This window comes from Dendrobates tinctorius, unplaced genomic scaffold (assembly GCF_039654945.1).
Source record: "Dendrobates tinctorius isolate UK_male_01 unplaced genomic scaffold, ASM3965494v1 ptg000074l, whole genome shotgun sequence".
NCBI classification, from domain to species: Eukaryota; Metazoa; Chordata; class Amphibia; order Anura; family Dendrobatidae; genus Dendrobates; species Dendrobates tinctorius.
This window is the reverse complement of record NW_027361742.1, coordinates 20,216,504-20,242,394: the sequence shown is the minus strand read 5'-3', so window position 1 is coordinate 20,242,394 and position 25,891 is coordinate 20,216,504. Positions and strand designations below refer to the sequence as shown.

Genomic DNA, 25,891 nt, shown 5'->3' with positions numbered 1-25,891 from the left:
CCACTCATGGTTAGTGGTTGGGTGAAGCCATTTATTGTCAAACTACTGCTACAGTTTTTCTCTTTTTAAATCATAGTGACAACCCAAAACATCCAAATGACCCTGATCAAAAGTTCACATACCCCATTTCTTAATACCTTGTATTGCCCCCTCTAACATCAATGACAGCTTGAAGTCTTTTGTGGTAGTTGTGGATGAGGTTCTTTATTTTCTCAGATGAGCGATACCGTCCGATACTTCAAAATATCGGATCGGAATGGATCGGCCGATCTTTAAAAAAAGTATCGGTATCGCCGATGCCGATACCGGAAGTCCCATTCAAGTCTATGAGACTTCCGGTATCGGAATTGGAAAAACCCTTTCCTGCCCTTGTACAGCCTCTCGAGGGTCTGTACGGGCCTTCCGGGGGTCTCTGCCGGCCTACCGGTGGGCTGTGCCGGCCTGCCGGTGGGCTGTGCGGACTGCCCGGGGTCTGTACCGGCCTGCCGGGGGGCTGTGCCGGCCTGCCGGGGGCCTGTGCACCCTGTGGGGGTCTGTACCGGCCTGCCGGGGGGCTGTGTCGGCCTGCCGGGGGGCTGCGCTGAAGTCCGGGGGTCCGTGCAGGCATCGTCCGATGGGACTACAAGTCCCATCGGGCGATGCCTGCTACCATGACAGTGATTGACACATTAGCCAATGATGGGACAGTAGTAGTCCCATCATCCGGCTAATGTGATAAATGTAAAAAAAAAAAAAAAAAATACTACATACATACTACATACATACTACATACATACTACATGCATGCTACATACATACCACATATATACTACATGCATGCTACATACATACTACATGCTACATGCATACTACATGCTACATACATACTACATACATACTACATGCATGCTACATACATACTACATGCATGCTACATGCTACATATATACTACATGCATGCTACATACATACTACATACTACATACTACATACATACTACATACTACAGGACGATGCCTGCACAGAGCCCCGGACATCAGCACAGCCCCCCGGCAGGCCGGCACAGCCCCCCCCGGCAGGCCGGTACAGACCCCCACAGGGTGCATAGCCCCCCGGCAGGCCGGCACAGCCCCCCGGCAGGCCGGTACAGACCCCCACAGGGTGCACAGACCACCGGCAGGCCGGCACAGCCCCCCGGCAGGCCGGTACAGACCCCGGGCAGTCCACACAGCCCCCCGGCAGGCCGGCACAGCCCCCCGGCAGGCCGCTACAGACCCCCCGGAAGGCCCGAAATGATGGCGCATCATGATGCGCACACACCGCGCATCATGATGACGTCATTTCGGCAGTCAATCAACTTTGAACTTCCGATTCCGATGCCCGATATTGAAAAAATATCGGATGTCGGTATCGGAATTCCGATACAGCAAGTATCGGCCGATACCCGATACTTGCGGTATCGGAATGCTCAACTCTACTGCCCACTCTTCTTGGCAAAAAGCCTCCAGTTCCTGTAAATTCCTGGGCTGTCTAGCATGAACTGCACACTTGAGATCTCCCCAGAGTGGCTCAATGATATTGAGGTCAGGAGACTGAGATGGCCACTCCAGAACCTTCACTTTGTTCTGCTGTAGCCAATGACAGGTCAACTTAGCCTAGTCTTTTGGATCGTTGTCATGTAGGAACGTCCATGTACGTCCCATGTGCAGTTTCCAGGCTGATGATTGCAAATTTGCCTTCAGTATGTGCTGATAATGTCCTGCATTCATCTTTCCTTCAAATTTGACCAATTTTCCTGTGCCTTTGTAGCTCACACATCCCGGGACAAGTGAAAGGCATCAGGGGTGGCAAGATTGCCAGGTTTGAGAAGGGAGCCGTGAGAGACAACGGGAGCGGATGTTAAAGTGGAACGTGACCGCGAGTCGGCAGGCGTCTCTACCCTTCGTTTAAGGAGGCTATTCCGAGCACAAAAGGCGCAGGCCCGAATATATTTTTTAACATCCCTAGCCCTGTGCGGCCACCAGTAAGACCCTGCCAGGAGTTTTGTGGTCTGCATATAGCCACAGTGACCACCCCTTCTGGAAGTGTGTGCCCACGCGAGAACCTTCGGCCGAAGGCAGGGAGGAACAAGGGTCTTGCCTGGCAGTACAGAATTTGGCCGTTGCGGGGCACTGTTGTTCTGAGACACAGCGTGTTGACAAGTATAGCCGCAACTGGAGTCTTGTGCTGGATGTGCCGGGAGAACGGCGCGATACACCTCCATGGGCTCTGGGGGTGGAACCTCTGGCTCGGGTAGTTCCAGAGGTTCAAAAAAATTGGGAGAAGAGGTAACCTTCCTTTTGGATTGAGCACGCTTCATACCGCGCTCTGAAAAACGGCGGTCAATGCGGGTGGAAATGGCAATCACCTCTTCCAAACTTGCAGGAACCTCTCTGGTAGAGAGAGCATCTTTAACATGCTCCGCCAAACCTCTCCAAAACACAGGGATGAGGGCTTTATCGGACCACTCCAGCTCGGAAGCCAGTGTCCAAAAACGGACGGCATACTGACTAACAGAGAGAGAACCCTGAGACAAAGTAAGAAGCTGAAGAGAGGTGTCGTGCGTGACCTGTGAACCGAGGAAGACCTGCTTAATAGCTGTTAGAAAGTGAGCAGCAGTCCGAACCTCTGGGTCACCACGCTCCCATAATGGCGTGGCCCACTCCAACGCCTTGCCCGACAGAAGGGAAACAATAAACCCCACCTTGGCCCCTTCTTAGGGAATCGTGCAGCCAGTAGCTCCAGCTGAATAGAGCACTGGCTGATGAAACTGTTATGAATGGGTCACCGTGGAGGAAAAACCTAAACAAGCTAAGCCCCAGAAAAACCAGAGAGGTTGGTAACTATGCAGATTGCAGATCCCTGATCCTAACCACACAACTAGCAGCAGCCGTGGAGCGTACCTACGATGAACCTAGACGCCTCATCACGGCCGGAGCACTAAATAAGCCTAAAGCAAGAAAAGGGGAAAACTAACCCCAAAGGAATAGACAGCCCCCACACATTTATTGACGGTGAAACAAGATGATAACACAAACATAGGCAGGAAAATAGGCTGAGCAAACGATGGGGCCCAAACTAACTAGAAAGGATAGGAAAGGAAAGACACTGTCTGCAATCTGCCAAAAACCCTACAAAAATAATGTCCAACACTTCTGATAACAAAATTAACCCTGAAGTCACTAGACTTCTCCCACTATATCAGCACTCAGAAATATTCTGAGGCAGAGCAAAAAGAGGCCAATCTAATAAGGGACAAACAGCAAATTGGCTAATACAGATAAGTAAGAGTGGAAATTCAGCACAGCCCCAGCCGGGGCTGGCTGACCACACAAAAAACTGAATAGACCAACAAAATCAAGTGTGAACATTAGCAGAAAAACTTAGATTGAGCTGACTGGAACAGAGCTGAGAACCAAGACTTGACAGGCCAGAAGGAATCACCAGCACCAGAATTGGGCGTCAGCTGTCTTAAATCCAGTCTGAGATTCCTGAGGTCCAATCGTCATCCTCCTTATCAGATGGCAAATCTCTACTGATTAAATCAGCCTCACTACCTCCTGTTACCACCAGAGGGAGCCTGGAAGGAGAACTCACAACTGGTAGACCAGAAAATGAACTCACAACATGAAACCCCTACAGGAGGCGCCATCTCCAGAAAATTTATCGGGCAACGGGAGGGGGGTAACTGTCGGCGCGAGGGAGGATGTGGACATACGGGAAACCGCGTCTGTGATTGCCTTTACAGCAACTTCGGTGGATTGTGCAGCTGAGAGAGCCCTCTCAAGAGTGGCCAACCGGCCCTCAAGCTGCCGAATACACTAACAGTTGCTGCTGTTCTGCCATCACTAGCCAGACCCTGGCGCTAGTATAATGTTAGGAACGGCAGAACGCACTAAATAAAAATAATAAAGTGCGTTCGCCGCTCGGGGTCCACCGTGCAGTAGGTGATATAACCGCTGCTAAGTGGTGGCAGGAGCAATATGGCGGAAATGCACACAGGGTTAAACTACACCCAGGTGTGCAGAGCAATCTCAGTTAATTCACAGAGATGCCAAACAAATACAAACACAAAGGACTGAGCCTGTTGAAGTCACAGTACTCCGTAAAAACGCGCACACGGTATCAGGTCACAGGAGTAGCCCAAGACGGCGGCACTACGTCCGTCTAGACCTACCGTGTGCGCAGCGTCGCAACTGCGAATGCAAAGGGGGCTGCTACTGCAGCGCGGTGTGGACACTGCCGCTAAACGACAAGGCTAAGGTGCAAGCACAATGTCGGACGCTAGCAGCTGTGGATGTTGCAGCAGAGGAGCGCTGGTGCTGATTCTAAACTCAGTCCCTAACCACATACGTAATATCAGAGGGAAGGAGTTTTATGATGAGTCATTCACCAGAATCATACATCCGTCCTCATACACACAGCAGCAAGTAAGTCTACACTAGCGCATGGCAGAACAGCCATGCGCACCTTTCATAGCAGCCGGGACCTTCTGAAAGCTTCCAGATCTCTGAGATGGACCAATGAGATCTGGAGCGGGACCTGAGCACATGACTCCCGATCTCCAATGGGAGATCGTCCCATAAGCTTACCCAGTAAGAGGACAGAAGGACTTAGACTCAGGAGAGATTTGCTGCAAGGCAATCTCCTCTGCAATCTCCTCTGCAGTAGATAAACAGCAGGAGACTGCAGAATATGAGGGTCTGGATCCCTGCGGAGTAAACGCAGAAATCCGACGCCTAACAACCTTTTGCCAGAAATTTTGAGGCTTATCTCTGTGCTTTTTTGCATATTGTAAGCAAGATACTTTGTGGCATTTGCACAGTAATGGCTTTCTTCTGGCGACTCGACCATGCAACCCATTTTTCTTCAAGTGCCTCCTAATTGTGCAACAGCAAAACCGCTAGTTTTCAGAGAGTCCAGTATTTCAGCTGATATTATTTGTGGGTTTTTCTTTGCATCCCAAACAATTTTCCTGGCAGCTGTGGACAAAATCTTTGTTGGTCTACTTGACCATGGATTTGTTTTTACAGAGCCCCTGATTTTCCATTTGTTAATCACAGTTTGAATGCCGCTGACTGGCATTATCAATTCCTTGGATATCTTTTTGTGTCCCTTTCCTGTTTTATACAGTTCAACTACCTTTTCCTGTGGATTCATTGACAATTCTTTTGCTTTCTCCATGACTCACAAACCAGAAACATCAGTGGCTGGATGAAAAATGCAAGACTCTGTCTGGATCCCAGAAACTTGCTCAGCTTATATGCGCACGGAAACTGATTACAAGCAAACAGGTCACAGGTGAGGATGTTACCTTTAGTAGCCATTCAAACCCATTTGTGTCAACTTCTGTGCATGTTATCAGGCCAAAATCACCAGGGTATGTGAACTTTTGATCAGGGTCATTTGGATGTTTTGGGTTGTCATTATGATTTAAAAAGAGAAAACACAGAAGTTTGACAGTAAATGGCTTCACCCAACCACTAACCATGAGTGGAGAATAAGTTTTGGTGTTATCATTCATATTCTCTGAAAAAAAGCCAAGAAAGCAAAAATTCTGCCGTGGTATGTAAACTTTTGAGCACAATTGTATATAATGTTTCAAGTCCCCTACAAATAATGCTCCTCACCATCGCTGACTCACTCTGCTCTTATTGAGACCCGGCAGCTTTGCTGAGCATTGTCATCAGTACCAATGCCTGTGGATAGCAGGAACTTTACTGATATTCACATAGGTCAAAGCCGGATTCGGTCAATGTGGTCTTCAGCGGAGCTTCGTGGGAACAATTTTTCTAATAAATTGCTGAACAAGGGACCGTTTTTTGATTTTATTTCTGTCTTATTATGCTTTTCAGGTATCCATTTCTGGACTGCTTCAGACTCAGTGGAATAATAAATTGGTGAATTTTTTGTGTAATTTTATTTTTATTACTGGGATAGTAATAGGGTTGTCCGGTAAACATCTCTCCATTACTAACCCAAGGGCCCCAGGGCTTGATGGCAGCTGTGATTTTTGACAAATCACAGCTGACATAAACCCCAACTATCATTACCCCAATTGCCACCGCACCAGGACACTAGATAAGAACCGATCAAAGCGACAGTATTGGAGCATCTAATGTGATGTGCCAATTCTGAGATAGCTGCGGGCTAGTATTTTTTGGCTGGGAAGGGTTGAATAACCAGGGACCTTCCCAGGCTGGTAATATAAGCCCATGGCTGTTTGCGTTACATTTGCTGGTTATCAAAAATAGGGGGACCCATATCATTTTTTTAAATTATTTATTTATTAAGTTAAATAAGGCTAAACACCCTATAGCAGTTTACTTAAACATCATAAAACACTAGCAGTTCCTCCAGTGGTCTCCAACTAACTGGTTTCGGCTACGCCTTACTCATGGTTATGACAAAATGGAGTAATTAATGACTTACGTTAAAACATACATGGAACCACATGCTGTTTTTGACCAATGATATCACATTAACAATCAAGACACACATGTATATAAATTTGCAAAGAAACTGGGACCAACATTAGCCCTAGCACGTATAGGAAACGCCCTATTAAAAAAAACCCACATACACACAAAAAAAACATGTCAATCATATCATGTATATTGTAAAATGAGATCTTGTCTGGTATTTAAGCCACAGAGGGTTCTGGAATTTAAAACAAAAATTCAGTAGGATTCTCTATTAAAATTTGTTCCTCTATAATTCCCCCCAATTGGCTTAGCTACTTTCGCAATCCCTTTAAATTTGAGTGCCAATGCATGGCCCGCATGAGTGTGTGTGAAGTGTCTAAAAACCACGAAAGTATTAACTGCTGTAGAATTTACCACATCAGACAATATGCTGGGGAATATTTTATTGCTATATGAAAAAAATTATTATTATTACGAGTGTTGTAGAATATGCAGATAAGCAGCGGGGGAGCCGGTTGTAGGTAAGTAACAGACACAGCGATATCGCTAGCAATATCGCTATAACAAGTTATAGCGATATTGCTAGCGATATCGCTTAGTGTGACATGCCCTTTAGTCATCGGGAAGGCAGAAAGGGTAATATACGATCTCTTTGTCTTTTTGTCTAACATCCGCCCCCCCGGCTCCTGCAGCTGTGCGATCTCATGCAGGTACTTACTATACAGTGACATTATAGAACCTCATTGCAGAGTAATGTGTAGACGGTGAAGAGAGTGGACTGGAAGCAGTTAGTAAGTGGGGTTACCTATACTTTACCTTTACAGTCTAGGCCATTAGCAGAAGCTCTGAATCCAGCTCCACAGTTCAGAACACATGCATATGAACCAAATGTGTTTTTGCACTCTTCATTTTTACGGCAGGCTGCATCTTCTAGTGTACACTCATCAATGTCTGTAAGTAAAAATATCGAGATAAACTCAAAGTAATCAGTGTGAATCCAACTTCTTTAAAGGGAGCCTATTGCCATAAAAATGCAGTCCAATCTGCAGGCACCATAATAAAGAGCAGACTGATACAGTGGGGAAAAAAAGTATTTAGTCAGTCAGCAATAGTGCAAGTTCCACCACTTAAAAAGATGAGAGGCGTCTGTAATTTACATCATAGGTAGACCTCAACTATGGGAGACAAACTGAGAAAAAAAAATCCAGAAAATCACATTGTCTGTTTTTTTTTCATTTTATTTGCATATTATGGTGGAAAATAAGTATTTGGTCAGAAACAAAATTTCATCTCAATACTTTGTGATATATCCTTTGTTGGCAATGACAGAGGTCAAACGTTTTCTGTAAGTCTTCACAAGGTTGCCACACACTGTTGTTGGTATGTTGGCCCATTCCTCCATGCAGATCTCCTCTAGAGCAGTGATGTTTTTGGCTTTTCGCTTGGCAACACGGACTTTCAACTCCCTCCAAAGGTTTTCTATAGGGTTGAGATCTGGAGACTGGCTAGGCCACTCCAGGACCTTGAAATGCTTCTTACGAAGCCACTCCTTCGTTGCCCTGGCGGTGTGCTTTGGATCATTGTCATGTTGAAAGACCCAGCCACGTTTCATCTTCAATGCCCTTGCTGATGGATGGAGGTTTGCACTCAAAATCTCACGATACATGGCCCCATTCATTCTTTCATGTACCCGGATCAGTCGTCCTGGCCCCTTTGCAGAGAAACAGCCCCAAAGCATGATGTTTCCACCACCATGCTTTACAGTAGGTATGGTGTTTGATGGATGTAACTCAGTATTCTTTTTCCTCCAAACACGACAAGCTGTGTTTCTACCAAACAGTTCCAGTTTGGTTTCATCAGACCATAGGACATTCTCCCAAAACTCCTCTGGATCATCCAAATGCTCTCTAGCAAACTTCAGATGGGCCCGGACATGTACAGGCTTAAGCAGTGGGACACGTCTGGCACTGCAGGATCGGAGTCCATGGTGGCGTAGTGTGTTACTTATGGTAGGCCTTGTTACATTGGTCCCAGCTCTCTGCTGTTCATTCACTAGGTCCCCCCGCGTGGTTCTGGGATTTTTGCTCACCGTTCTTGTGATCATTCTGACCCCACGGGGTGGGATTTTGCGTGGAGCACCAGATCGAGGGAGATTATCAGTGGTCTTGTATGTCTTCCATTTTCTAATTATTGCTCCCACAGTTGATTTCTTCACTCCAAGCTGGTTGGCTATTGCAGATTCAGTCTTTCCAGCCTGGTGCAGGGCTACAATTTTGTTTCTGGTGTCCTTTGACAGCTCTTTGGTCTTCACCATAGTGGAGTTTGGAGTCAGACTGTTTGAGGGTGTGCACAGGTGTCTTTTTATGCTGATAACAAGTTTAAACAGGTGGCATTACTACAGGTAATGAGTGGAGGAAAGAGGAGACTCTTAAAGAAGAAGTTACAGGTCTGTGAGAGCCAGAAATCTTGATTGCTTGTTTCTGACCAAATACTTATTTTCCACCATAATATGCAAATAAAATGAAAAAAAAAACAGACAATGTGATTTTCTGGATTTTTTTTTCTCAGTTTGTCTCCCATAGTTGAGGTCTACCTATGATGTAAATTACAGATGCCTCTCATCTTTTTAAGTGGTGGAACTTGCACTATTGCTGACTGACTAAATACTTTTTTTCCCCACTGTATATACACTTGTGAGAAAAGATTCAGTATAACCCTTAGTGTTAATCATGTAAACAGCTGCTTTTTCTGGGATTTTCCATCCAGTGGATGGTCCCATCAGAGACTGACATCTACCTCTACATGCACTCTTATACAAAGAAAGCTGTCAGTCACTGATACGACCGCCCACTGGACCGAAGATCTCAGAAAGAGCAGCGGATTAATTGATTAGAACACAGATTATACTGAATATTTTCTCACAAAACTATAAATCAATCTGCTCAGATCCTCCTTATCTGTAGAATGATGCCTGCAGAATGGTCTGCATTTTCATGGTGACAGGTTCTCTTTAAGTGCCATCTGGTAGTATATTGAACTCTTGGCTGTTTTTACCGCATCCTGACAAAGCCATTTTTTACTGTGATGGTTCTGTTTCTATCCGTGCACTCCAAAAGCCATAACTTCATTCTTCCGTTAACATTGCCACATAAGTTTTTGCCTTTTCTGGTACAATTTGAAGTTTTAATGGCACAATTTAATGTACCATACACCGTATTTACCATTTTTTGTGGACATGTAATAATATAATGTATTTTTTGGTGTTATTTTTTAATATTTTCTAAAACTATTTTTAAAATGTTTTTATTCATTGCCCACTAGATGACATCATCATGCAATCCCATGTATAACACATTCCAAGACTCCTGACAACAGACCTGAGGGACCCCAGGCTACCATGACAACCCAACAGAGACCCATAAATGCATTTCAGTTGGGACCATGGGGGGCAGAAACAGACATGTAAATCTGTCTAACCGCTTAGACAAAGTGGTTGTTGTTGGTCGCAAAGTTGTTAAAACAGCCAGGACTGTCGTTAGCTTTGATATGCAGCCGAAATGACCTTCACATACAGTTGTGGCCAAAAGTATTGACACCCCTGCAATTCTGTCAGATAATACTCAGTTTCTTCCTGAAAATGGTTGCAATCACAAATTCTTTGGTATTATTATCTTCATTAAATTTGTCTTAAATGAAAAACACAAAAGAGAATGAAGAAAAAAGCAAAACATTTGATCATTTCACACAAAACTCCAAAAATGGGCCAGACAAAAGTATTGGCACCCTCAGCCTAATACTTGGTTGCACAACCTTTAGCCAAAATAACTGCGACCAACCGCTTCTGGTAACCATCGATGAGTTTCTTACAATGCTCTGCTGGAATTTTAGACCATTCTTCTTTGGCAAACTGCTCCAGGTCCCTGATATTTTAAGGGTGCCTTCTCCAAACTGCCATTTTTAGATCTCTCCACAGGTGTTCTATGGGATTCAGGTCTGGACTCATTGCTGGCCACCTTAGAAGTCTCCAGTGCTTTCTCTCAAACCATTTTCTAGTGCTTTTTGAAGTGTGTTTTGGGTCATTGTCCTGCTTGAAGACCCATGGCCTCTGAGGGAGACCCAGCTTTCTCACACTGGGCCCTACATTATGCTGCAAAATTTGTTGGTAGTCTTCAGACTTCATAATGCCATGCACACGGTCAAGCAGTCCAGTGCCAGAGGCAGCAAAGCAACCCCAAAACATCAGGGAACCTCCGTCATGTTTGACTGTAGGGACCGTGTTCTTTTCTTTGAATGCCTCTTTTTTTCTCCTGTAAACTCTATGTTGATGCCTTTGCCCAAAAAGCTCTACTTTTGTCTCATCTGACCAGAGAACATTCTTCCAAAACGTTTTAGGCTTTTTCAGGTAAGTTTTGGCAAACTTCAGCCTGGCTTTTTTATGTCTCATGGTAAGAAGTGGGGTCTTCCTGGGTCTCCTACCATACAGTCCCTTTTCATTCAGACGCCGACGGATAGTACGGGTTGACACTGTTGTACCCTCGGACTGCAGGGCAGCTTGAACTTGTTTGGATGTTAGTCGAGGTTCTTTATCCAACATCCGCACAATCTTGCGTTGAAATCTCTTGTCAATTTTTCTTTTCCGTCCACATCTAGGGAGGTTAGCCACAGTGCCATGGGCTTTAAACTTCTTGATGACACTGCGCACGGTAGACACAGGAACATTCAGGTCTTTGGAGATGGACTTGTAGCCTTGAGATTGCTCATACTTCCTTACAATTTGATTTCTCAAGTCCTCAGACAGTTCTTTGGTCTTAGTTCTTTTCTCCATGCTCAATGCTCAATACAACCCCCAGAGCCCTTCCTCCCGACTTCCCAGCCCTCCACCTTCAAAACCAACTTCTCCACCATTACAGAAGATCGACTCTCCAATCTACTCTCAAGATCACATCTCACCACCTGTGCACTCGACCCGATCCCATCCCACTTCATCCCAAACCTCACCACAGTCTTCATCCCAACTCTAACCCATCTCTTCAACCTATCACTAACAACTGGTGTTTTCCCCTCAAGCTTTAAACATGCCTCCATCACACCTATCCTCAAAAAGCCCTCTCTTGACCCATCCTCTGTATCTAGCTATCGCCCTATATCACTTCTCCCATACGCCTCCAAGCTACTGGAACAACACGTCTACCTTGAACTGTCCTCCCATCTCTCTTCTTGCTCCCTCTTCGACCGCTTACAATCTGGCTTCAGGTCACACCACTCCACTGAAACTGCCCTTACTAAGGTCACCAATGACCTCTTAACTGCCAAGAGCAAGCGACACTACTCTGTCCTCCTCCTCCTGGACCTGTCGGCTGCCTTTGACACAGTGGACCATTCCCTATTTTTACAGACCCTCTCATCCCTCGGCATCACAGACTTGGCCCTCTCCTGGATCTCATCATACCTAACAGACCGGACATTCAGCGTCTCCCACTCACACACCACCTCCTCACCTCGCCCCCTATCTGTCGGAGTCCCACAAGGTTCAGTCCTAGGGCCCCTGCTGTTCTCTATTTACACCTTTGGCCTGGGACAGCTCATAGAATCTCATGGCTTTCAGTATCATCTTTATGCTGATGACACACAGATCTACATCTCTGGACCAGATATCACCTCCCTACTAACCAGAATCCCTCAATGTCTGTCCACTATTTCATCCTTCTTCTCCACTAGATATCTGAAACTCAACATGGACAAAACAGAATTCATCATCTTTCCCCCATCTCACGTGACCCCCCCTACGAACCTATCAATTACAGTAAATGACTGCCCACTCTCCCCAGTCCCACAAGCCCGCTGCCTCGGAGTAATCCTTGATGCTGATCTCTCCTTCAAACCACATATCCAAACCCTTTCCACTTCCTGCCGACTTCAACTCAAAAATATTTCACGCATCCGTTCATTCCTCACCCAAGAATCTGCAAAAACCCTAGTCCATGCCCTCATCATCTCTCGCCTTGACTACTGCAACCTCATGCTCTGCGGCCTCCCCTCAAACACTCTCGCACCCCTCCAATCTATTCTAAACTCTGCTGCCCGACTAATCCACCTGTCCCCCCGCTATTCCCCAGCTTCTCCCCTCTGTCAATCCCTTCACTGGCTCCCAATTGCCCAGAGACTCCATTACAAAACCCTAACCATGACATACAAAGCCATCCACAACTTGTCTCCTCCATACATCTGTGACCTCGTCTCCCGGTACTTTCCTGCACGCAACCTCCGATCCTCACAAGATCTCCTTCTCTACTCCCCTCTTATCTCCTCTTCCCACAATCGCATACAAGATTTCTCTCGCGCATCACCCCTACTCTGGAACTCTCTACCACAACATATCAGACTCTCACCTACCATCGAAACCTTCAAAAAGAGCCTGAAGACCCACCTCTTCCGACAAGCCTATAACCTGCAGTAACCACCGATCGACCAAACCGCTGCACGACCAGCTCTACCCTCGCCTACTGTATTATCACCCATCCCTTGAAGATTGTGAGCCCTCGCGGGCAGGGTCCTCTCTCCTCCTGTACCAGTTATGACTTGTATTGTTTAAGATTATTGTACTTGTTTTTATGTATACCCCCCTCACATGTAAAGCGCCATGGAATAAATGGCGCTATAACAATAAATAATAATAATAATAATAATGTGGTACACACAAGGACACAGGACAGAGGTTGAGTCAACTTTAATCCATGTCAACTGGCTGCAAGTGTGATTTAGTTATTGCCAACACCTGTTAGGTGCCACAGGTAAGTTACAGGTGCTGTTAATTACACAAATTAGAGAAGCATCACATGATTTTTCGAACAGTGCCAATACTTTTGTCCACCCTCTTTTTATGTTTGGTGTAGAATTATATCCAATTTGGCTTTAGGACAATTCTTTTTGCGTTTTTTCATTTAAGACAAATTAAATGAAGATAAAAATAAAGAATTTGTGTTTGCAATAATTTTCAGGAAGAAACTGAGTATTATCTGACAAAATTGCAGGGGTGTCAATACTTTTGGCCACAACTGTACAGTGTGCTCAGCTTCTTTGCAAGCTCCACAAGTTCCTTTTCTGCTGTACATATACGACTATTGTCAGGAATTGGTAAAATTCTGACAAATATAAAATAAAAAATAGAGTCAAAGCTGTAAAGCAACAAATCATTCATGGAATTAAACGATTATTCCCAAAATCACAATGTGGTCTTATAATAATGTACATGCATATTTATTAATTTGTGCTAACAGAATCATTTTTCAAACTGCCGTTTTGCACACATCACTCCCCATAAGATGCCCCTCTAGCCTCATGTTTCCCTCCAGTTCGGCCAACAGTAGTCTCCTGTTGTAGTCCCTGAACTCCTGGTAGAACATGGGCAGAGCAGCCTCTCTCAGCTTCCAGTACAGCTCTGTTCTGCCCCTGGCACTGACACAGAGTGTACTATACCTTTAGATTACACTTTAGGCCTCTGTGCACTGCCTGCTTCTGTACAGTACTCTGTTATATCTTCTGCCATCTACAAGAATATACTGTAGTTCTATGTGCGTTTTTACATCATTGTTTACTGGTTTCTAGCAGTGTTCAACTTCTCTGCACTCCTTCACAATGGAGCTTTTATTACTAGTCAGTGCGGAGCTGACTTGTGCTTGCTGTTTGCTACTGAGAGATCAGTTATGTGAACCTACAAATGCTGTTCTGTATATGCAGAAGATAATCCTCTGCCATAGCTACACTTCCCAATTTTTTTCAGGAAAAAAAGGGGGCAAATCTAGCAGTGGCACCGCAACACATTTTTAACTATACCCCTAATCACACACCCCTAGACATACCGATTTACTGTTTCTTTCTACCCTTGTAGTAGGAGATATCAGGTGGGACATGGTGGAGAAGTGGCAGCAAGAGACATTCAGCAGATTGCCTGGGACAACAGAGCATAACCCCAAATCTGGGAATGTCCCTCTGTATTAGGACAGTTGGGGTTTATGGATTTATTTTTTGTTGACTCATAGCTCTTGCAGCCATAACTTTTCCAATTTTATGTAAGACTATATGAGGTCTTGCTTTTTTGCGAGCTAAGCTGAAGCTTTTTAGATTGCAATTTTGCCAAACATAACTGCAAAGCCATGCTCACATGTTTTATTAATGCTGCATTTCTTCTGCAGCTTTTGTCTGCATTTTTTCCAAAAGAGGAAGGGATTCAAATCCAAAAATGCATTCAAGAAAAATATTCACATATATGTGCACAAAGTGTCATTATTAATAGTACATTATGAACACCAATATCCTAGAGAACATCCTAACTGAACAGCTATTCTCAGCCAGTAGTTAAGTATCCCAATAAAATTCCAAATATAATGAATAACCAAACAAAGTTTTTTGTATACAAAATGCAAGTGCTCAGATTAACTTAAATAGTTTGATTATATATCAAAATTGCCCATAACAGGATTACAGTAGGAAGAGAAATTTATCAGACAAAGGTGTAAGCCATCATTAACGTTTCAAGACTGAGATAGTGCCCATGGTCTGCTGCTAAACCCCCACGTCCCGATGCGCGTTTCGCCCTCTTGCTTCTTACGGCGAATATGTGAATATTTTTCTTGAACGCATTTTTGGATTTGAATCCCTTCCTCTTTTGGTCTGTTGTATATCTCCCCTTGGGGTATGTTTTTGATGAAATATGGATATGTAGCCATATTCTATAAATTTTTGTATTTTGAATAAAATTATATGGTTTTAGTATATTTGTGGTTCGCTTCTTTTGGGTAATTAAGGAAACTTCCTTTGCCCTCTAGTGTGTATTGATGTTTTAAAGTGCCAATTGAAATATTTTGGACACAATTGTGGTTTAAGAAACAAAATGAGCAAAAGTCCTGCTGTAACTAAATAAGTAAAAAGTAAAAGTGCATCTAAATAACAGAGTTATTAGTAATACTGTTTTTGATCAAAAATAGCATAAAAGCCATCCCATTGTCGACAAGGTGACTACGATCGGGATGGTCCTATACTGTCTAATATTAACCCCTTTACTCCCAAGGGTGGTTTGCACGTCAATGACCAGGCCAATTTTCACAATTCTGATCACTGTCCATTTATGAGGTAATAACTCTGAAATGCTTCCATGGATCCCGGTGATTCTGACATTGTTTTTCTCGTGACATATTGTACTTCATGTCAGTGGTAAAATTTCATTCATATAACTTGCGTTTCTTTGTGGAAAAAAAGGACATTTGGCGAAAATTTTGAAAATTTTTCAATTTTCCAACTTTGAATTTTTATGCCCTTAAATCACAGAGATATGGCACACAAAAAACTTAATAAGTAACATTTCCCACATGACTACTTTACATCAGCACAATTTTGGAACCAAAAGTTTTTTTTGTTAGGAAGTTATAAGGGTTAAAAGTTGACCAGCGATTTCTCATTTTTACAACACCATTTTTTTTAGGGACCACATCACATTTGAAGTCACTTTGAGAGGTTTATATGATAGAAAATACCCAAAAGCGACACCACTCTAAAAACTGTACCCTGACGGTACTCAAAACCACATTCAAGAAGTTTATTAGCCCTTCAGGTGCTTCACAGGAATTTTTGGAATGTTTAAAAAAAATAACATTTAACTTTTTTTCACAAAAAAATTACTTCAGGTCAAATTTTTTTTCTTTTACTAAGGGTAACAGGAGAAATTGGACTGCAAAAGTTATTGTTAAATTTGTCCTGAGTATGTTGATACCCCATATGTGGGGGGAACCACTGTTTTGGTGCATGGCAGAGCTCAGAAGGGAAGGAGCACCTTTTGACTTTTCCAACGCAAATTGGCTGGAATTGAGGTCGGTGCCATGTCACATTTGGAGAGCCCCTGATGTGCCTAAATAGTGGAATCCCCCACAAATGACACCATGTTGGAAACTAGACCCCCCAAGGAACTTATCTAGATGTGTGGTGAGAACTTTGAACCCCCAAGTGATTCACATAAGTTTATAACGCCCCGGCGTGAAAATAAAAAAATCATTTTTTCCACAAACATGATTTTTTAGTCCCCAATTTTTTTATTTTCCCAAGGGTAACAGGAGAAATTGGACACCAAAAGTTGTTGTGCAATTTGTCTTGAGTACGCTGATACCCCATATGTAGGAGAAAACTACTGTATGGGCACACATTGGGGCTCGGAAGGGAAGTAGTGACGTTATGGAATGCGGACTTTGATGGAATGGTCTGCGGGCGTCATGTTACATTTGCAGAGCCCCTGATGTGCCTAAACAGTGGAAACCCCCCACAAGTGACCCCATTTTGGAAACTAGACATCCCAAGGAACTTATCTAGATGTGTGGTGAGCACTGTGAACCTCCAAGTGCTTTACAGAAGTTTATAACGCCCGGGCATGAAAATAAAAAAATCATATTTTTTCCACAAACATTATCTTTTAGTCCCCATTTTTTTTAATTTTTCCAAAGGTAAAATGAGAAATTGGACCCAAATATTGCTGTCCAATTTGTCCTGAATACGTTGATACCCCATATGTGGGGGTTAACCAATGTTTGCGCGCATCGCAGAGCTTGGAAGGGAAGGAGCACTATTTGACTTTTTCAATGCAGAATTGGCTGGAATTGAGATCAGACCCCATGCTGTGTTTGGAGAGCCCCTGATGTGCCTAAACAGTGGAAATCCCCCAATTCTAACTCCAACCCTAACCCCAACAAACCCCTAACCCTAATCTCAGCCCTAACCCTAGCCCTACCCCTAATGGGAAAATGGAAATAAATACATTGTTTTAATTTTATTATTTTTCCTTAACTAAGGGGGTGATAAAAGGGGTTTGATTTACTATTTATGGTGGGTTTTCATGTTTGGCAGCTGTCACACGCTAAAAGACGCTTTTAATTGTAAAAATAGCTTTTGCATCACCACATTTTGAGAGCTATAATTTTTCCATATTTTGACCCACAGAGTCATGTGAGGTCTTATTTTTTGTGGGACGAGTTGACGTTTTTATTGGTACCATTTTCGGGCTTGTGACTTTTTTGATCGCTTTTATTCCGATTTTTGGAATGCAGAATGAACAAAAAGCAGCATTTCATGAATTTCTTTTGGGGGAGGCCTTTATACCGTTCCGCGTGTAGTAAAATTGATAAAGCAGTTTTATTCTTTGGGTCAGTATCATTACAGCTATACCTCATTTATATCATTTTTATGTTTTAGCGGTTTTATACAATAAAAGCAATTTTATATAAAAAAATTATTTTTGCATCGCTGTACTCTGCGAGCTATAACTTTTTTAATTTTTTTGCTGGCTCGTTTATTACGGGACAAGATGACATTTTCAGCGATACCACATTTATTTATATCCGTGTTTTTGATTGCGCATTATTGCACTTTTTATTTGGTGGCATGATGATAAAGCATTGTTTTTTGCCTTTTTTTATTTTTGAAGGGTTTCACTAATGGGGTTAACTAGCGAGACAGTTTTACAGGGTGGGTCATTACGGACGCGGCAATACTAAATATGTGCATTTTTATTTTTATTTTATTTACGAAACAAAAGAATTTATTAGGGATTTTTTTTTATTAAAGCATTTTTAAACATGATTTCTTTTTTTATAACTTTTATTATATTGTCCCAGTGTGGGACATAACATTATATATTGTCAGATCGTTTATCTGACACTGTGCAGTGCACTTTGTCAGATCAGCAATCTGACAGGCACTGAGAAGGCTTTCTCAGCGCCTGCTCTCAGCAGGCGCTGAGGAAGCCACTTCCCCGCAGGACCCTGAAGGCCCCGCGGCCATATTGGATCCAGGGGCCTGCAGGGAGAAGGCTCTCGGAACAGCGCGATCACATTGTGCTGTTCCGAGGGTCCAGAGAAGCACGCAGGGAGCCCCCTCCCTACGCGATTTTTCCCTGTGCCCCCGGTACACTGTGATCATGTTTGATCGCAGTGTGCCAGGGGTTAATGTGCTGGGGGCGGTCCGTTACTGCCCCTGGCACATAGCCAGCTGTGATAATCAGTTGGCACCTGGCCATGATCAGCGGTGCTCACCCTGTGAGCGCTGCTGATCGCGTTAGGCTGGAGTCACACTAAACGATAAAAAAATCAGTCCAATTTTGATGGACCGAAATCGCACAAAGGTTTCTTCACCAGGGATCCGTCTGTCAGCCGAATTTCGGGTGATGATGCGATTTTACTTGCATCTAAGCATCCGTTTGACATCCGTCTGGCGAGATTTTCTCGCAGGCTAGCAAAATGGACATATAATGGAGCCCAATGACAGGTTTTCCAACACAAACTAAAGAATAGATCTAGACACATAGAATACATACATATATATATATATATATATATATATACATGTCATATAGACACATTTATATATATATTTCTAATTCATACAGTTCTTCATAGCAGTATAGCTGCTGAAACATTTGCCGGCTTTTGGAAAATCATTCTCTTACCCGACATGAAATGACACATGGTTTACATACAGTTAACCATTTCATTTCATGTTTTTTTAAGATGTCTATCACTAGTAATTAGATGAGGGTTTGTGGGTTAAATTTTGGAGTTGTAGGGGTTAATTAAAGGGGTTAATTCATTGTTAAAAATTGCGGGGACTCCCGCTGATGTCACTGAGGCTGCAGGGAGTCCTCGTAATTTTTAACAACTGATTAACCCCTTTAATTAACCCCTACAACACCAAAATTTAACCCACAAACCCTCATCTAATTACTAGTGATAGACATCTTAAAAAAAACATGAAATGAAATGGTTAACTGTATGTAAACCATGTGTCATTTCATGTTGGGTAGGAGAATGATTTTCCAAAAGCCGGCAAATGTTTCAGCAGCTATACTGCTATGAAGAACTGTATGAATTAGAAATATATATATATAAATGTGTCTAGATCTATTCTTCCGTTTCTTTATTTAACCGGTCAGTGTGATTTTACTGTATTGTAAAAAGAATTGCCGGCTTTTGGTAAAGGACACTGGGTGCGATTTTATCGCAAGTCACACATCTGGTCCGTTTGTCATCCGATTTTTAATCGCATCCATAGACTTGCATTGGCGAGTCCGATCCGAAAATCGGTGACAATCGCAGTCTGGGGAAGCTTTTAAATGTAATTTCCAGCTCCGGAAAGGGAGTCCACACCCCGGCTTGCACAGATTGAAAAAATACAAAGAAAAAACACAAAAATTGAGCTTGGTTTGAGTTGGTATACATGCAGCACTTAAACACATGTTCACATTGGCCATAAAACATACAAAACCTACAAGAAACAACATGAGCAAAAACCCTGCTGTAACTATACAAGTAAAAAGCAAAAATGCACCTGAATAACACAGAGTTCTTAGTAATACTGTTTTTGATCAAAAATAGCATAAAAGCCATCCCACCGTCAACAAGGTGACTCTGATCGGGACGGTCCTACACTGTCTAATATTAAAAACCGATGTGAGCCTGCAATTTTATGGCTGATGTGAACATGCGTTTATGTGCTGCATGTGTACCAACTCAATCAAAGCTCTATTTTTGTGTTGTTTCTTTGTATTTTTGCATTCTGTGCAAGCCGGGGTATGGCCTCCTTTTCCTGAGCTGCAAATTACATTTAAAAGCTTCCCCAGACTGGCGCCTACTGGTTGGGACACGGTCCTTTTGTCTACCCTTATTCACACACTGAGGTGAACTTTGACACATGGTAAGTTTTTTAATATTAGACAGTGTAGGACCGTCCCGATCAGAGTCACCTTGTCGACGGCGGGACGGCTTTTATGCTATTTTTGATCAAAAACAGTATTACTAAGAACCCTGTGTTATTTAGATGCACTTTTGCTTTTTACTTATTTTGTTACAGCAAGGTTTTGCTCATTTTGTTTGTTTCTTGTAGGTTTTGCATTTTTCCTGCAAGTGTCTGTACCTAACTACGCAATTACAATCTTCTCTGGTTGCTGCTTTTTTTTTTTTGCTGCATTTTGTCATGCATTTCCCCCCTTATTTACTCTGTTTCTGGTGTATATTTGAAGCAGTGGCGTTAATGATTTTTTTTTATAGTTCAGCTTTGATCCTTCACTGCAGTTTGGAGTGGCTGTGGTTTGTTTACATGTGTGCTTTTCAGGCTCCCCATAGAAGTCTATTAAGAGAAAAATGCATGCAGACAACACAGTTTAACAGTGTATTTAGATGCACAGCAGTTTGGAGTTTTCATAAAATCATTTCCGCTTGGACAGTTATACGCAGCAGGTTTTCTAAGCAAAAAAATGCAGCAGAAAAAACCCTACAACATTTACACTAAGTGGGAATACAGCCTAACTTTCCAAGGAAAGTGGATATGATTTCATGAAAACTGCGCCCACTGTGTGTCTAAAATGCTGTTGCCTGTGCAGTTTTGGTGCATCTTTTCTCTATAAGTTTCTAAATGCCGTTGCATTTTAAATACAGAATTAATGTTTTTATGTGCTATAAAAAAAGCAATAAAACACTACTTACCGAACATTTTTGCACCAAAACGCATCAAATGAACGGGAAAAAAAACATAAAAAACTAACCAAAAATGTATTAATCAGAGAAGATTTTTATTAAGCAGTGTGGTGCAGATACCTGCAGTAAAGATGCAGATAAACAGCAGCAGAAAAAATGCAGCATTTATACTACATTATGTGACCACAGTCTCAGAGTGACACTTTTTTTTAAAACATTTTTTGAACATTTTTTGGGTTTAAAGGAGGACAAAAATGTAAAAAAAGACAGTTGCGTCCTTAATTGCAGAATCAAAGTTTTTCTGTATTATAAAAAAAGCATGAAAAACGCTGCTTCAGGTCTTCATTAAAAAACACCTTCAAGTACGGAGGCCTAAAAATGCAGTGGAATTGCAATAATCAGAGAAGATTGTTATTGCGCAGAGTGGTGTGGACGTCTGCAGATAAAAAAACAGCCGAAAAAGTGCCACATTTACGTTAAATGTGAACACGGCCTCAGCTTACATTTTTATAAAAAAATTTCTAAGAACTGGAAGTCAAAAATCAGTCACGTCATTTTTATACACTATTCACTATCATCATAAATAATGTGTGTACACTGTATTGTAAAGATTGTTATGATTATACAGATAGCAAGTATGTCTGTTATTTGCTGATTTGTGATGTTTATTTTTTTTTAAGTGCATTAAAATGTGATTGTTTTTCATTATTTTTTAGTAATTGTATAGGAACAAAAAATCCCTGACTTTTAGTTTACCTCTAAAATATGGGTACATAGAAGTGTACTCGTATAGAGAGATGTATATTGATGTACCAGTACAATGTGCCTATAATGAAGAATACAATGCAAGTTCAAGTAAGGCCTCTTTCACACGTCAATGGCTCTGGTACGTGTAGTGACAGTTTTCTCACGTACCGGAGACACTGACAAACATAGACCCATTCAAATGAATGGGTCTATGCACATGTCAGTTTGTTTTCACAGACCGTGTGTCCGTGTGCAAAATACGCTGACATGTCCGTTTTAACACAGAAACACGGCCCGCAACACGTGCTGCACATGTGCACATGGAGAACAGTTCACACTGTCCTCCGTGCTCACGGATGGCCGCCTGGGAAGAAGCACTACTGTAAGCTGCTGTTCCCCTGCGGCTGGTGCTGGCAACAGCGAGCAGGAGGGAAAGAATGAATGAAAACCCGACGTGGGGTCCCCCTCAGTTTGTGAACTAACCAGATGGGGGCTGCTGTTTTTAGGCTGTGGGGGGCCAAGATCAATGGCCCATTACCAGCCTGAGAATATCAGCCCTCAGCTGTCAGCTTTAGTCAAGTTGGCTGTCAAAAATAGGAGGGACCCCATGCTGTTTTTTTAAATTATTTATTTAAATAATTAAAAAAACAGCATGGGGACTCTTCTATTCTTGAGAACCAACCTTGATGAAGCTGGCAGCTGAGGTCTGCAGCCCCCAGCTGTAAGTTTTGTCTGGTTGGTTCACAAAATGAGGGGGACCCCATGTTGGGTTTTCATTCATTCTTTCTGTCCTGCTCGCTGTTGCCGGCAGAGCAGGAGAGAAGAATCACAGCCGCGTTCAGCACCAGCAGCCGGGAACAGAGTTTACTGTGGCGCTTCTTCCCGGCGGTTGTCTGTGTGGTCCTAATGCGGCACACAGTTGCCACACGGAGGTACCACGCATCCACACAGACACGGATAGCTCCGGTACTGATTTTTCCGGTTCCGGAATTATCTGGACGTGTGAAACTGGCCTAAAGAAAATTCTCCTATACTTAGCATTGCAGCTTGTGGCCGAACTATTATAGCTGCCTCTAATGCTACATATTGGGAGTTCAAAGCCAGGAGAAGACTAGACTCAAAGAATGAGGTAGTTATTAGAGTTGAGTGATACCGTCCGATACTTCAAAATATCGGATCGGAATGGATCGGCCGATCTTTAAAAAAAGTATCGGTATCGCCGATGCCGATACCGGAAGTCCCATTCAAGTCTATGAGACTTCCGGTATCGGAATTGGAAAAACCCTTTCCTGCCCTTGTACAGCCTCTCGGGGGTCTGTACGGGCCTTCCGGGGGTCTCTGCCGGCCTGCCGGGGGGCTGTGCCGGCCTGCCGGTGGGCTGTGTGGACTGCCCGGGGTCTGTACCGGCCTGCCGGTGGTCTGTGCAGGCTCCGGGGGGCTGTGCCGGCCTGCCAGGGGGCTGTGCCGGCCTGCCGGGGGGGTTTGTGCAGGCTCCAGTAGTCTGTGCAGGCATCGTCCGATGGGACTACAAGTCCCATCGGGCGATGCCTGCTACCATGACAGTGATTGACACATTAGCCAATGATGGGACAGTAGTAGTCCTATCATCCGGCTAATGTGTTAAATGTAAAAAAAAAAAAATACTACATACATACATACTACATGCATGCTACATACATACTACATGCTACATACATAGTACATATATACTACATGCATGCTACATACATACTACATACATACTACATACATACTACATATATACTACATGCATGCTACATACATACTACATGCTACATATATACTACATGCATGCTACATACATGCTACATGCTACATACATACTACATACATACTACATATATACTACATGCATGCTACATACATACTACATGCTACATACATATTACATACATACTACATATATGCATCATACATACTACATATATGCATCATACATACTACATGCTACATACATACTACATACATACTACATATATACTACATGCATGCTACATACATACTACATGTACTACAAATTCCCACACAGCTTTTACCATAAAGTGAGACTAGGGACTTTTTTTTTTTTAAGTGGCGGAGGAATACAGTGCGGAAGGATACCTACCTTCCGTCATTGGATTCCTGCAGCCCGTAGAGAGCGGCAGCATCAGCTGATGCTGCAGTTCTCTACCCAAGATCGTCGTGGGACACACTCGTGGACTGCTTCGGATCATGGGTGAGTATTTTTGTGGTTTGTTATGTTAATATTTATTCCGTAAAAGACAATGGCTTCGGGGAACAATGTGACAAGTATTGGTAAGTATGTTACTCTATGTTATATGTACTGTATGTCTATGTATGTATTGTATGAATGTATTGTATGTAGCATGCATGTAGTATGTATGTATTATGTATGTAGCATGTATGTAGTATGTATGTAGCATGTAGTATGTATGTAGCATGCATGTAGTATGTATGTAGTATGTATGTAGCATGTAGTATGTATGTAGCATGCATGTAGTATATATGTAGTATGTATGTAGCATGTAGTATGTATGTAGCATGCATGTAGTATGTATGTAGCATGTAGTATGTATGTAGCATGCATGTAGTATGTATGTAGTATGTATGTAGCATGTAGTATGTATGTAGCATGCATGTAGTATATATGTAGTATGTATGTAGCATGTAGTATGTATGTAGCATGCATGTAGTATGTATGTATGTAGCATGCATGTAGTATGTATGTAGCATGCATGTAGTATATATGTGGTATGTATGTAGCATGTAGTATGTATGTAGCATGCATGTAGTATGTATGTAGTATGTATGTAGCATGTATGTAGTATGTATGTAGCATGCATGTAGTATGTATGTAGCATGCATGTAGTATATATGTGGTATGTATGTAGCATGTAGTATGTATGTGGCATGCATGTAGCATGTAGTATGTATGTAGTATGTATGTAGCATGTAGTATGTATGTAGCATGCATGTAGTATGTATGTAGTATGTATGTAGTATGTATGTAGCATGCATGTAGTATGTATGTAGTATGTATGTAGCATGCATGTAGCATGTAGTATGTATGTAGCATGCATGTAGTATATATGTGGTATGTATGTAGCATGTAGTATGTATGTGGCATGCATGTAGCATGTAGCATGTATGTAGCATGCAGTATGTATGTAGCATGCATGTAGTATATATGTAGTATGCATGTAGTATGTATGTAGCATGCATGTAGTATGTATGTAGTATGTATGTAGCATGCATGTAGCATGTAGTATGTATGTAGCATGCATGTAGTTTATATGTGGCATGTATGTAGCATGCATGTAATATATATGTAGTATGTATGTAGTAATTTTTTTTTTTATTTTTTTTTTAACATTTAACACATTAGCCGGATGATGGGACTACTACTGTCCCATCATTGGCTAATGTGTCAATCATTGTCATGGTAGCAGGCATCGCTTGATGGGACTTGTAGTCCCATCGGACGATGCCTGCACAGACCCCCGGACATCAGCACAGCCCCCCGGCAGGCCGGTACAGACCCCCACAGGGTGCACAGCCCCCCGGCAGGCCGGCACAGCCCCCCGGCAGGCCGGTACAGACCCCCACAGGGTGCACAGACCACCGGCAGGCCGGCACAGCCCCCCGGCAGGCCGGTACAGACCCCGGGCAGTCCACACAGCCCCCCGGCAGGCCGGCACAGCCCCCCGGCAGGCCGGCAGAGACCCCCGGAAGGCCCGAAATGACGGCGCATCATGATGCGCGCATACACCGCGCATCATGATGACGTCATTTCGGCTGTCAATCAACTTTGAACTTCCGATTCCGATGCCCGATATTGAAAAAATATCGGATGTCGGTATCGGAATTCCGATACAGCAAGTATCGGCTGATACCCGATACTTGCGGTATCGGAATGCTCAACTCTAGTAGTTATATAAATGTAAGTATGTACTGAGCAAAGAGATGCTGCCCCTCCCCCGGAGAACAAGGAGGAGAAAATCTGAGCAATAAACTCAGTAAGGCCTGGATCACACATGCGAGAAACTCAGATGAGTCTCGCATCTTAATACCCGGCACTCAGATCAGAGCGTTCAGTTGCATGTATTTCTATGCAGCTGCACACTCTGATCCAAGTGTCGGCGGCAGTGCCGGGTATTAAGATGCGAGACTCGT

At 43.1% G+C, this 25,891-nt stretch overlaps 1 protein-coding gene across 1 annotated transcript in view; it reads right to left on the bottom strand.

Annotated features, from left to right (window-relative positions):
- HMCN1 (hemicentin 1) overlaps positions 1–25,891 on the bottom strand; it is a 944,468-nt gene that overhangs the window by 57,090 nt on the left and 861,487 nt on the right. The window contains exon 100 of the mRNA XM_073582913.1: positions 7,260–7,394. Within this exon, the coding sequence (XP_073439014.1) occupies positions 7,260–7,394 (135 nt within the window). The remainder of the gene's footprint in view (positions 1–7,259; positions 7,395–25,891) is intronic.